The 12,596-nt window shown below is 34.9% G+C and overlaps 1 protein-coding gene across 1 annotated transcript in view; it reads right to left on the bottom strand.

The window, feature by feature from the left end:
- The window catches only part of LOC129641131 (interleukin-1 receptor accessory protein-like 1), a 323,348-nt gene extending 313,467 nt beyond the window's left edge, over positions 1 to 9,881 (bottom strand). Inside the window, exons 1-2 of the mRNA XM_055565921.1 lie at positions 9,815 to 9,881; positions 9,610 to 9,684 (exon numbers count right to left, since the gene is read on the bottom strand). Of these exons, the coding sequence (XP_055421896.1) occupies positions 9,610 to 9,646 (37 nt within the window). The 5' untranslated portion in view covers positions 9,647 to 9,684; positions 9,815 to 9,881. The remainder of the gene's footprint in view (positions 1 to 9,609; positions 9,685 to 9,814) is intronic.
- Between the last annotated feature and the right edge of the window lie 2,715 nt (positions 9,882 to 12,596).

Here is a 12,596-nt window from a genome sequence, read left to right as displayed (position 1 = left end):
AAAAATTTAATATTTCCTCAGAGGAGGCAAAAGTCAGAAAGGGGATATCATTTTCCACTGATAGACAAGAGGAAGACATACTGAAGTGATAGGTGGCTGATCCTTTATTTGGGTTAATTAGAAATACCACTTGCCAGTTCTGTATCAGTGAACCACATCTTACAAAAATGTAAAAATCTTCATTAACACAGAGAAACGTTTTAGGGGTGATTACTCAATTACAAAAGGAATCTTATATAAAATAATTCACCACAGAGTTACTTTATAGTACTTCCCTTGTGCGTATAAATCTTTCATCGAACTTTAGCTGCTTAAAAGAGACTGGGGGACAGACTCTCTTAAAACAGACATGTTAAGCCACTACCAATGAAAAATCAATCAAAAATGAAGGGAACACTTCTCTGAAATGATGATTCAATTTACCCACAAATCTGTATGAACATACTAAGTTGGTAGAGTAAGGTATGATTGGAATGCTAAGTGAGTTAACATTAGACCATAAATTACTGGCATCCTATTTTTATAATCATATTCAAGCACGAGTTATTTTTCATGAAAAGTCTGCATATAATTAGGAATGCTCAGTTATTTAGCCAAAATTCAAAAGGAAATTTATGGATGAACATCTCTTTATATTCAAATTTAAAATGATGTGGGTCTTTTTATAGTTTCTGCTTTAATGAACATCAGTCATGTGCTACATACTCTTATTCTGAAACATCTTTCAATATTCTACACCATTAAGTCCTTTGATAGGTTTACTTCTGAGAAATTGGCATTTACTTTGCAAATACAGAAGTTCATGTTAACATAGGATACTCACTGCATTTTTCTATGCTGGTAAACTTCAATCATTAGGAATGACTCAGAAAGCTTTGTGATAATAGTACTTGTCAGAGGAAAAGCAGTATTTTTCTATAAAATGAATAAGACTATTTCCAAAACCTTCAGGAGGAACTTGACAGGCATAATGGTTGATGCTTTGCTTTCTAAATTTTTCTCATGTCCTTTGTCTTAAGAAACATCATATCTGAATTTCTTTACTTGTAAAAGTAATTTTTTAACTCTTACTTTCTTCTTGATGGTTACTGATAAATTCATGTGGCATAGTGTCCATAACATGGTCAATGTTTAGAGGCTGGCAATCATTTTCTTCTGTTATGGCCATGCAGTTGGATAGATTTGTTGAAGAATTAAATAATTTAAAGTCAATAATTTCTTTAGACACAGTTTCATTTAAGTTGAAAAATTTAGTATGCATATTTTGTTCTTAGATGAGAGGTGGAAATTTTCTAAAATATTGTCTATACTATACAGTAACAGGCTTACTGAATATAAGCAAGATCAAAGAATATAAGCAAAATCAAACAATCATTGGCATTCAAATGCATTTCAGAAATCTCATATAGACAGCATTCTGTGTGTGTGTGTTTGTGTGTGTAGCATTGAAATAGCTCAACTTACAGCAGCAAGCATATAGACCACTTAAACATATACCAGGCAATGTACTAATCTTTACATGTGTTACCTCATTAAATGCCCATACTAACTCTACAGAGCTAGGTATTATCATGGTATATTTTTTACTGATTAGGAAAATGAAGGCTATTTGTTAAAGATTTCAGCAGAAGTACATGGTAGAGCTGGACTGTCCTGAATTTGGAACCACTGCTATATGCTGCCTCTTTACTGTAAGTAACCAAAATAATAACATGATAATCATCATGATTAATAACAAAAAGAAAAAAAAATGATGGTGGTGATGATAAGTTTGTTTTTGCAAATTTTATGATACAGAAACATGTAGCTATTTTTGGTCTCTGTTTTCTCATCAGTTTAAGGAGAAGAATTTGACTCGCTAACTATCAAAGTCCCTCCACTTCATAAAGTTTCAAATATCTAGTTTCTCAGTTGACCACAAACAAACAAAACTGTACTCTTAGTGCTGTAGCAAAAGAGCAAGCTACATGATTCATGTTGGTGTTCAACAAATTAGACCAGAACTATACCAGGAGATGAAAATTTCCAAGGGCTCTCTGCATTGGTTTTGTGACAACATTCTTTCCTGAACCTTTTTTTTCTTCCTTCCTTTTCTCTCTTTTGGCCTTTTCCCAAAGTAAGAACAGACTCACTTACAGTTTATTCCATTTTTAAAGCATTTTAAAAAATGTTTCAACTGACTTCTAAACTTTCAGAAATCAATGGCCCATAGGAGTTGTTCTAACCTTCATCTCCATCTTCTTTGAGTTTCAAGCCTGACCTAGCAGTAGGCCTTGAGCATATAATACTTAAAAAGGAAGTGTGATTTCTGCTTAGCTAGCATTTTTTTTTTGGCTTAATTTTATTCTGGACTGAGAAACTGCAATAAGACACTTAATATTAAGAATAGTAAGTTATTTTTAAAATAGTGTACATTTGTTCTCATTGTTGCCACTCAGCTCATCTTGAGCTTTTTTAAAACAAGTTTATACAATTTTTAAAGGTTACTTTCCATATACAGTTATTACAAAACTACATTCCTTGACTATATTCCTTGTGCTGTACAATACACGCTTAAGTCTATCTTATACCCAATACTTCGAAGCTCCCACTCTCCCATTCCTATATGGTCCCTTCCCCTTTATCTCTGCTGGTAATCACTAGTTTAGTCTCTGTATCTCTGGGTTTTTAGTTGGCAATTTTTAAAGCAAACATGCAAAGCTGCATTTTCCCCCAACCTATTCTTCCTCTCTAGCACTAAGGACTCTGATTTTGAGAATCTGCAATATTCATATCATACATGCTAGGCCATCTAATGATCTAAAAACATTAATACTGGTTTGCATTTATTGATTTACCATTTGTATAATGATATGACATATTAAATAAATATTAATATGAAAATATCCCTCTTCAGCTTAAAAATCACAATTCTTAAGGTCTTTTTGGTTTCAAAAATAAGATATCAGACCAAAACAGCTGTCAAGAGTTATTACTTTCATTCATCCTGGTGCAATAAATTTGTACTGAGTAGAACTGAATGCCATTAGTTTAAATAATTATAACACTACTCTATTTGCCTTTACACGCTTTAATCATGATGTCTATTTTCCCAGAAGCTCTAATTTATGTCTAGCAAGTTTTATTTCAGGCAGTAGAACTCCGCTGATCTGCATGTCTTTCTTAAGTGGGCAACACGTACATCATTTGTCATCTTAAATCAAGACATAGATACAAACGTTTTTATTCAGAGTGAAAAGGAAGTTTTATGGTGTTTTATATGAGTTTTTCAGTGAAAATATGGTTTGTACATTCCCCATGGAGCAGTAAAACCAAAGTCAACAGCATTCCATTTGCTGATGACAACCAGAAGAGTATTTACAGATGGAAAAACCCAAACAGTCAAACCTGGCTTTCTTACCTCTGGAAAGGAAGGTCATATTTGAATCAGATGCATAACTCAGCAACAAAGTACTCTTTAGCATCAACAGTAATGTGTGTCACTTTCAGAATTAGGTATCAAATTTAACACCTGAATTATTTTGTTTCTAGGATACTGACATTAAGAACTTCCCTACCTGAGAAAGGAAACAGTCTTCCTAAATAAGTAACTATTCAGATAGTATGTGTTTTGTTTCAAGAAAATAATAGCTATGAAAATATAGACCTAGACAGTAAATGTTAGAGAGCTAATTTTCACTCCATAAAATAATTCACTATATACTTCTATTGGATTAAAAACTCGACTAGAAGATATGTAATACAACAAATTCCATGCACTATATGTGTGTGTATATATATATATACACACACATAAGTTCTAGTACATATAAAGGATTGAAGCAGAATATGTTTCAATAACCACTTTAGCAAGATAGTAAATGAAACATAGTCATGTATGGATGTGAGAGTTGGACCATAAAGAAAGCTGAGTGCCAAAGAATGACGCTTTCAAACTGTGGTGTTGGAGAAGACTCTTGAGAGTCACTTAGACTGTAAGGAGATCAAACCAGTCAATCCTACAGCAAATCAACTCTGAATATTCATTGGAAGGACTGATGCTGAAACTGAAGCTCCAAGACTTTGGCCACCTGATGTGAGGAGCTGACTCAATGGAAAAGACCATGGTGCTGGTACAGATTGAGGGCAAAAGGAGAAGGGGGTGACAAGGATGAGATGGTTGGATGGCATCACTGACTCAATGGACATGAGTTTGAGCAAACTCAGGAAGAAGTGAAGGACACAGAAGCCTGGCATGCTACAGTTCATGGGATTGCAGAGTCAGACATGACTTAGCGACCGAACAACAACAAAATGAAGCATAAAATTTTCATGACAAAAAGTTTTCCTATTAAATTATAAATCAGGATCTATTATATAATACATGGACATTTTTCCCTCAGTCTGCTTGAAATTTAAAATTCTGAAAACTATAATATGGTGTATCAGAGCAAGGTGTGTTAGTTAAGTCCTAGTGTGACATTTTATTTTAATTAGCCTGTAGTTAAATTGGATCTAGTCACATGTTTAGTGTGTCTTTTACAAGGACAGACATTTAAAAATTTGAGGTTTCAACATTGTCATCAAACACTTTCCTTAAAATGGCAATGTCTGGTGAATCCTTGTAACTCAGTCTGAGACACAAGGCTTCTTTTCAACAAATTTAACAACAGGAAGCAAATATTAAAGAAAAACAACAGCCCTGTTGAACAGTTTATTCAGTTCAGTCTCATCATTTTTTTAACAGAAAATCTGGAGATGTGTATCCTTTGTAACATGTATACCTTATTGTCAAGTAGTATTTATTAACATTCAGAAAACTAAGATCATGGCATCTAGTCCCATCACTTCATGGGAAATAGATGGGGAAACAGTGGAAACAGTGTCAGACTTTAATTTTTGGGGCTCCAAAATCACTGCAGATGGTGACTGCAGCCATGAAATTAAAAGACGCTTACTCCTTGGAAGGAAAGTTATGACCAACCTAGATAGCATATTCAAAAGCAGAGACATCACTTTGCCAACAAAGGTCCATCTAGTCAAGGCTATGGTCTTTCCAGTAGTCATGTATGGATGTGAGAGTCGGACTGTGAAGAAAGCTGAGCGCCAAAGAATTGATGCTTTTGAATTGTGGTGTTGGAGAAGACTCTTGAGAGTCCCTTGGACTGCAAGGAGATCCAACCAGTCCATCCTAAAGGAGGTCAGTCCTGGGTGTTCTTTGGAAGGAATGATGTTAAAAGCTGAAACTCCAATAGTTTGGCCACCTCATGCGAAGAGTTGACTCATTGGAAAAGACCCTGATGCTGGGAGGGATTGGGGGCAGGAGGACAAGGGGACGACAGAGGATGAGATGGCTGGATGGCATCACCGACTCAATGGACATGAGTTTGAGTGAACTCCAGGAGTTGGTGATGGACAGGGAGGCCTGGCGTGCTGCAATTCATGGGGTCGCAAAGAGTCAGACACGGCTGACCGACTGATGCCCAAAGCACATCACAAAATTACTGTGTACTTATATTAAGACACACAGACTCTAGAAGAAGTTTTCAGTTGAGCATTAAGATAAGCAAGAGAAAAAATGGATAGAGACTGCAAACTTTTCAACAATATGGATTAGATTTATTTGAAACCCTCCAAATGTGGATAATCCTGAAAAAAGAAGCCACAGTCATATTCAGCAAGTGAAAAGAAAGAACTAAGATGGGGAAGGAATAAGTGATTCTGATACTTAAGGAAAGTGGCTTTTTGTTTAAGGGCCCTATGTTATAAAGATAAAATACTTTATGCAATGTATCAAAAAAATGAAAAGTTCTTAAATTCACTAATACTTCTAGTGAGAGTCTGTACTTCTCTGGTAAGAATTCTGAAGTTATGTATCAAGAAACTTTGGAGAAATTATTTCCTTTTACCCAGTAATTTTCCTTTTAGCAATCTGTCTTGTTGAAATAAGTCAGAAAATGTATGGCTAAAGATAACTGTATCATTATTTATGATAATGAAACTTGGAAAAACCAAAATTTCCAGCAATATCTATGAAGTTATGGGACTATTCACAACGATGTCATACAGCTATTAAAGGGGTATTTTCTGAGAACATTTAATAGGAGTAGAATGCTTCTGCAATATAAAGTATAAAAAAACACAATTCTTTTCTGTATTTCCTCCAAAGGTCTATCTGTAATTAACCTATGAAACTAACCTATATTTTAAAAGCAAAAATAAAAGCAAAATTTAAATAAAGTACTTCTCATATCTAGATGAGTAATTAATGATAATTTTCAGTAAATTCTAAGTTATAATGTGTCTCACTAGGACAAGGATGGAATGAATTTCTACTCTTTGAAAGTCTGGTAATGATTAATATAACATCCTCTGTACTAGAAGTTTTTGAAAATGGGCTCCTGGCCATAAGAAGACCACGTCTCTGATTGACATCCTTAGGGCTCAAGTTCAGCAAGACAATGGTGTTTCTCCTTTGATTCCTTTGACTATAGCTGCTTGAAAAGAATAAGTCAGGCTCACCCCCTGGATTGACCTTCAGAACTGTACACTATGATTTCTGGGCCTTTTGCCCAAGAAAGTTCTGTCCACATGTTTACTGATGCTTGAAAGTTATTTAAAAGGAACAGAGTCTTTTTTTTTTTTTAACATTTAGAAATAACATACAGATGCCACTTATAATCACTGGCTGTAACCCCATATTGATTGAAATTCAAAACCACCCAATTTACATGTTTTATATGAGTTTAGTTACTATTATATTAGTTTTTTCCCAAGTATTTTGAAATTTTTGGTGCCTTTTGCTTTCTGTACTGAAACAGTTTAAATGATCACTATCAGAATCTTTCCAGTTTTGAGAAGATGAAAGAATTAGAAGAAAAGGAAGACGTGAGGGATGTGGAAAGTGAAAGGCAGGCATGGCTAGTAAACAGCGGAGAAAGCAGAATTTGGAGATGAAGACGAATCTATGCATTTCATGCTTTTGTCTAAGTCATTATGAATGTGTTTTATATATTCACACACAAACTGGAGATTTGCTGGCTAGAAATGTGCTTAAATTAGCCAAGATGTTCATGTTAGGTCATCAGACATGTATTAACTCAGCTTTGTGCAATTTCTAATAATTGCTCTTGTAATTAATGCACATAGTAGATTTATTCACCAATGAGGTTAACCCTCAATTTAGGACAAGGTTGAGTCAGACCCCTGAGCTCTTGGTCAATGAAACTTTGTTGGAGATTTTTACCTTCTCATGAAAGTTGGCATAACTTACAGGTTCCCTTTCATTGATCCTGGCCACCCTTCTTACTATCCCCCGCTGCCATGACTCTTCACTCAGTTCCCTTCCTTAGGATTTGATAACGCATTTTGAGCCTATAGAAACTAATAGCTTTTTCAGACCTGGAAAAGGCAAAAATCAAACCCCAAAGGAGGTGAAAAATCAAAGTACACCTTGTAGAGAACATATTTTAGGCGTCTCGAGTCCTTCCTTTTTTTGGCCCTTAACATTGTTTCCTATTCTCACTTGTCCTTTGTGATTAGCTGTTCATCTACCTCAATACTATACGAGCTAAAACACTAAAGGGTAGTTATTTCAAATCAACAGTTGCTCAGAAATTCATGGATTAAGGTTACATTTCTCAAACTAGTAAATGATTTATCACATGGAGAACTGGAGTCAGAAAATAAAACAAAAGTTGACTAGAAGAATATAAGTCCCAGGTTGATGTCTATGGTTTACTTGGAATTTCAAGTGAGCTCATGTTCCTTTAGACAGTGACAATAAAGGAATTAATTAGAGTATTTTTCTGGAGCATTTTCATGCCCATTTTTCCTCAAACAAATATACAGACACACCTTCTAATTTGCATAAAATTTTTCATATTTTTGATGTGATTTGATTAGTTTTTGTAATTTTTGTTCAAGAAGAGTGATTTTTTAAAAAATAGAGCTTTAAGAATTATTTATTCCATTTTGTAGAACATTTTAGTAGAAGACAGGGAACATTCTGATATATTCAAAATTTAGGGAAAATATAAGGAAATTCAATGAGCAGCCATTTTTCATAAAATTGTTTGAATTATGTTGTCAGAGATACAATTAATATCACTTTGGCAATGTTCATTACAGATAACTAGTACAATAAACCACTCCTTCTTGGTACAAGATATTCATAGTTTTGCATAACTCCTTAGAAATACATCTTCCTAGGGGTTACTGAAAGGTCTATATGAACATTGTCACTTATGAAAATCTATATTTCAAAATTTCTTTTAAAAGTAGCAATACTATACCTAATCTAATAATATACCAAATCTAATATACCTCAATATACCATAATATGAATAAAGAGCACAATACAATTTTAATATGTTTGTTTTATATACAGCACTGCTTTAATGTTGCTTGTGGTCTCCCACCTCAAAATAATGAAATTACAAAACTACTTGCATGTAAGATGGATTTAATCCAAAGGCTTGGGCTTATCAGCAAAGAAACATATTACTGCTCTGACTTGTATAAAAATTACATATGTTTATGCCTGAAAGTTGGTGAATATTTCCAGTGTTGGAAATTTGTTGACTACAATTATTTTATAGTCTCTAAACCCATCATCTTACCTTTTTGCATTACAACTTTGGATATGCTATTAGTAAGATGATCAGATCTGTAATCTTCATTTTGAAGACAGATTTACAATTTTGATCTAAATTCTCACCCGAGTAACAATAACAACATTGATAACATAACAGATGGGCAATCAATTTTTTTAGTTGTATTCATTACATGCATTTTTACTTTCAAACAGTTAATGTAACAAAATATTCCTTAAAAAACATGAATATATGGCTAAAATTACATTTTTGATAACCTTTCATAATAAACCACTAAAAGCAAATAATTTTCTGCTAAAGTTTATGATATATACACACATGCATACTATATCTCAAATAAAAAATATAATTGAATGTACTGTATGTATTTATAAACAAGAGGGGAAATTTCCCATAATTTGGTATAACTGAGTATAGATAAGTCAGACTAAGAAACTCTAGACTTAACTCTAAGATAAATATGTTAAAATTCAGATTTGTGGACAACTAGATATTTTCACCAGAACATATTCTGTCCATATTCTACTGTTTCAGCCCTTTAATCAAAAGCCACTTGCTCACATTTTATAAATACATTATCCATAACTTTAATAGCATCATTCATTTTAATGAATCTCTACCTTTTCCCCCAATTTTCAAAAACTGTACTTTAATGTATTACTGGGTATTTTAAGTCAAATAGTTCCACGTTACTTGTTGTAAAACCAATTCAAGCCTTGTAAAATGACAAGATAATATCAGCAAAACTCTTTTCCCATCTGATTTCTCAATAACCACTTAATTTCTCAACAACCATCTAAATAACACATGAGATTTGACATCCATATGTCCAAATTAATCCTAATGCAGGCATGGCAGGACGCAATATGCCATGTTTGCTGGTGTTTTCTAATTTTGCTCCCTTTAAATAAACATGGCCTTAGCTCAGAGTATTACATCAGGCTACAATCTAGGCTTAGTAATGGTCAGAATGTAACAAGAAAAGTGTACTAACAAGAATTAAGGAATTACTCACCCAGCTGGGTCTCCTGAATCGTCAGTTTACTTTCCATAGGATACAACAGCTTGGGTGGTTTATCTGTCAGAGGGGCTGAAAAACAATAATAATACAGATTTAGAGTTATGCTGCATAAACTGAAGGAGAGAACACAGTTTATTTTCATAAATATTTCTCATTCTCTGAGTAGTGTGTCAAAGCATTTTACCAGGTAGTGACTTACATATTGCAGGTAGTACCTTCAGGCAAGCTGAAAAGCTATTAGATTATACATGAGTCAAATATAACACTACCAAATTGACAGCCACATGAGACTGCTGAAGTACAGAATTAAGATTGCTCAGACCTTATGAATATATGGTTGCACTTTACCAAATATTTTAATCGGTATCGTATTTTCCTTTTTAAAGGGTACCCTACATTTTCTGTGTTAATTAAAGATACACATGATAACTGTATCATGCATTTCAATGACTTTGGGGGGCATAATATTGTCTATTTCTTCCTAATCCCATTCCTAGATTCCCTACTCTGGATCACATTGCCTCAAAATCCATAATTTAGTAATTCAGTTTAGTTCAGTCACTCAGTCGTGTCTGACTCTTTGCGACCCCATGATCCACAGCATGCCAGGCCTCCCTGTCCATCACCAACTTCTGAAGTCCACCCAAACCCATGTCCATTGAGTCAATGATGCCATCCAACCATCTCATCCTCTGTCGTCCCCTTCTCCTCTGCCCTCAATCTTTCCCAGCATCAGGGTCTTTTCCAATGAGTCAGCTCTTTGCATCAGGTGGCCAAAGTATTGGAGTTTCAGCTTCAACATCAGTCCTTCCAATGAACACCCAGGACTGATCTCCTTTAGGATGGACTGGTTGGATTACCTTACAGTCCAAGGGACTCTCAAGAGTCTTCTCCAACACCACAGTTCAAAAGCATCACTTCTTTCGTGCTCAGCTTTCTTTATAGTCCAACTCTCACATCCATACATGAGCACTGGAAAAACCATAGCCTTGACTATATGGACTTTTGTTGGCAAAGTAATATCTCTGCTTTTTAATATGCTATCCAGGTTGGTCATAACTTTCCTTCCAAGGAGTAAGCGTCTTTTAATTTAGTAATTAGATTAAGTATTTCTCACATACATCTCCTATAAATGAAACAGCAATGTGGCATTACATTACTACAAGTACAAGCTGCATGCTCCAACATGCACATAAATACTCAACAAGTTATATTTTAAAATGATATTTCCATTTAGTCAGAACACTTTATTGCTATTATCTGTGATACTTTATAGTACTTATTGCTAATTTGAACAATATACTGTCTGATTTTTAGCTTCTACACATTATTGCTCTGTGCACTTATCAGTCTATCAATGATCAGCACACAGATCTAAGAGTGGGCTCTTAAGCATCTTGAAGATAGGTTTCCCACTGCATACTTCATCCTGAGCTAAACTAGACAATCTGGACTTTAGGCAAATAGTCAGTGATCCTTCATTAAAGACTCCCTGCTCACCCTCTTGGACTAAGAAGCCTGCCAGGTTCCTGTGAAATCTGCCACTGCAACTTCAACTCTGTAGGAAGTACAGAAATGACCGATTAAGGGTTGCTGAAATTGACTGAAAAATTAAATGATTTTGCATTAAGGGCTTTCTTCCTTCCTTGCCAGGACATGCCAGTGTGGTTGGTAATTGGAAGGTTGATCTAGACAGCAGTGCCCCGAGTCAGCCACATATCCTCCTCACCAGAGGATTCAAGAATTCAGTCTGCTTTGGCAGCTCACCACTCTCTCTGTTTCACAGAAAACAGTCAGTGCAAATGGAAGATGCATCCTAACTCAGAAAAACAGGGATGAGTTTTAAGAGTCCTGGTTTGAAAGACCAACCTCACATAGGATCAACAGCTTTTGTTCATAACTAATTGAATACATTATTCATCTTCATTAATATTTAACACCAGGCTGGGAAGGAAGGGGGAAGGAAAGCTGGGGTAATAGGATGAGATAAATCACTTTGAAATTCTTCTCAAAAATTTGACATCACTCTGATTAAGCTTAAACACTTGTATTCCTTGCCTAAAGTGATCTTAACAGATTTTTATTCTCCTATCAGCTAAATAAGTTGATTATTCACTGAATGTCGGCAAAGCAGTTCACCACTAATAGGTTAAAAAAGCCACAGGTCCTAAGCTGTGGTTATCAAATAATTTCAGTAAACTTGGAAAGCAACTATGGCAGGTAAGCCTGGTGTGCTGCAGTCCATGGGGTCGCAAAGAGTTGGATGCAACTGAAATGAACTGACTGACGGCATCAAAACAACCAGCTTATTCAGTAAATTAACTCAGTTTAGAAAAGCTTGTGATTGTGTAGTTACAAGTAGACAATTCAACAGTTATAGTAAGTAGCTGAGAAAGATATTCTCTGTTCAAACACATCCCAGACTAATTTATCTGTAGAGAAAGATAATAAAATCCCCATATAGGACATTTGTTCAGAAATATAAAATGGTTGTATGGTTCTCCATTCCAATTAACCACCCACCGCATGGCATAGTACTGCATCATTAAGACCTTTTTATATTATCCTCATGGGACAACTCCAAGTTAGCAGAGGAATCATAGAATGTTCAAGCCAGAGAAAATTCTAAGCTTATTAAGTTTTTTGATTTTTAAATTGTGTTCCCTAAAGCCCTATGGTTTCTATAGCATCCCTCTGGGCAGATGAAATACAGACAGAGATAAGGGGTGGACTGGGAGTTGACTTCATACTTTGTTGTGCCACCTATTCCTCTCTTGACAAAAATATCCCTGCTTTTATTTATCTTACACATCAGTATTTTGTCCAAGATTTTAACCAAAAAAGTCCAATCCAACTTAACTGATGTACTGTATATTGGGCACTGTTATGTGCTAGGCATTGTGACAGGGGCTTTGGAATATCTTTGGTTTTTGCCTTTACCTCTTATAATAATTAGAAGTTAAAAAAACAGCCATAGTGGA

The sequence above is a fragment of the Bubalus kerabau genome, unplaced genomic scaffold (genome assembly GCF_029407905.1).
Source record: "Bubalus kerabau isolate K-KA32 ecotype Philippines breed swamp buffalo unplaced genomic scaffold, PCC_UOA_SB_1v2 scaffold_76, whole genome shotgun sequence".
NCBI lineage: Eukaryota > Metazoa > Chordata > Mammalia > Artiodactyla > Bovidae > Bubalus > Bubalus kerabau.
The sequence above is the reverse complement of the archived record's forward strand: the minus strand, read 5'-3'. Positions and strand labels throughout refer to the sequence as shown.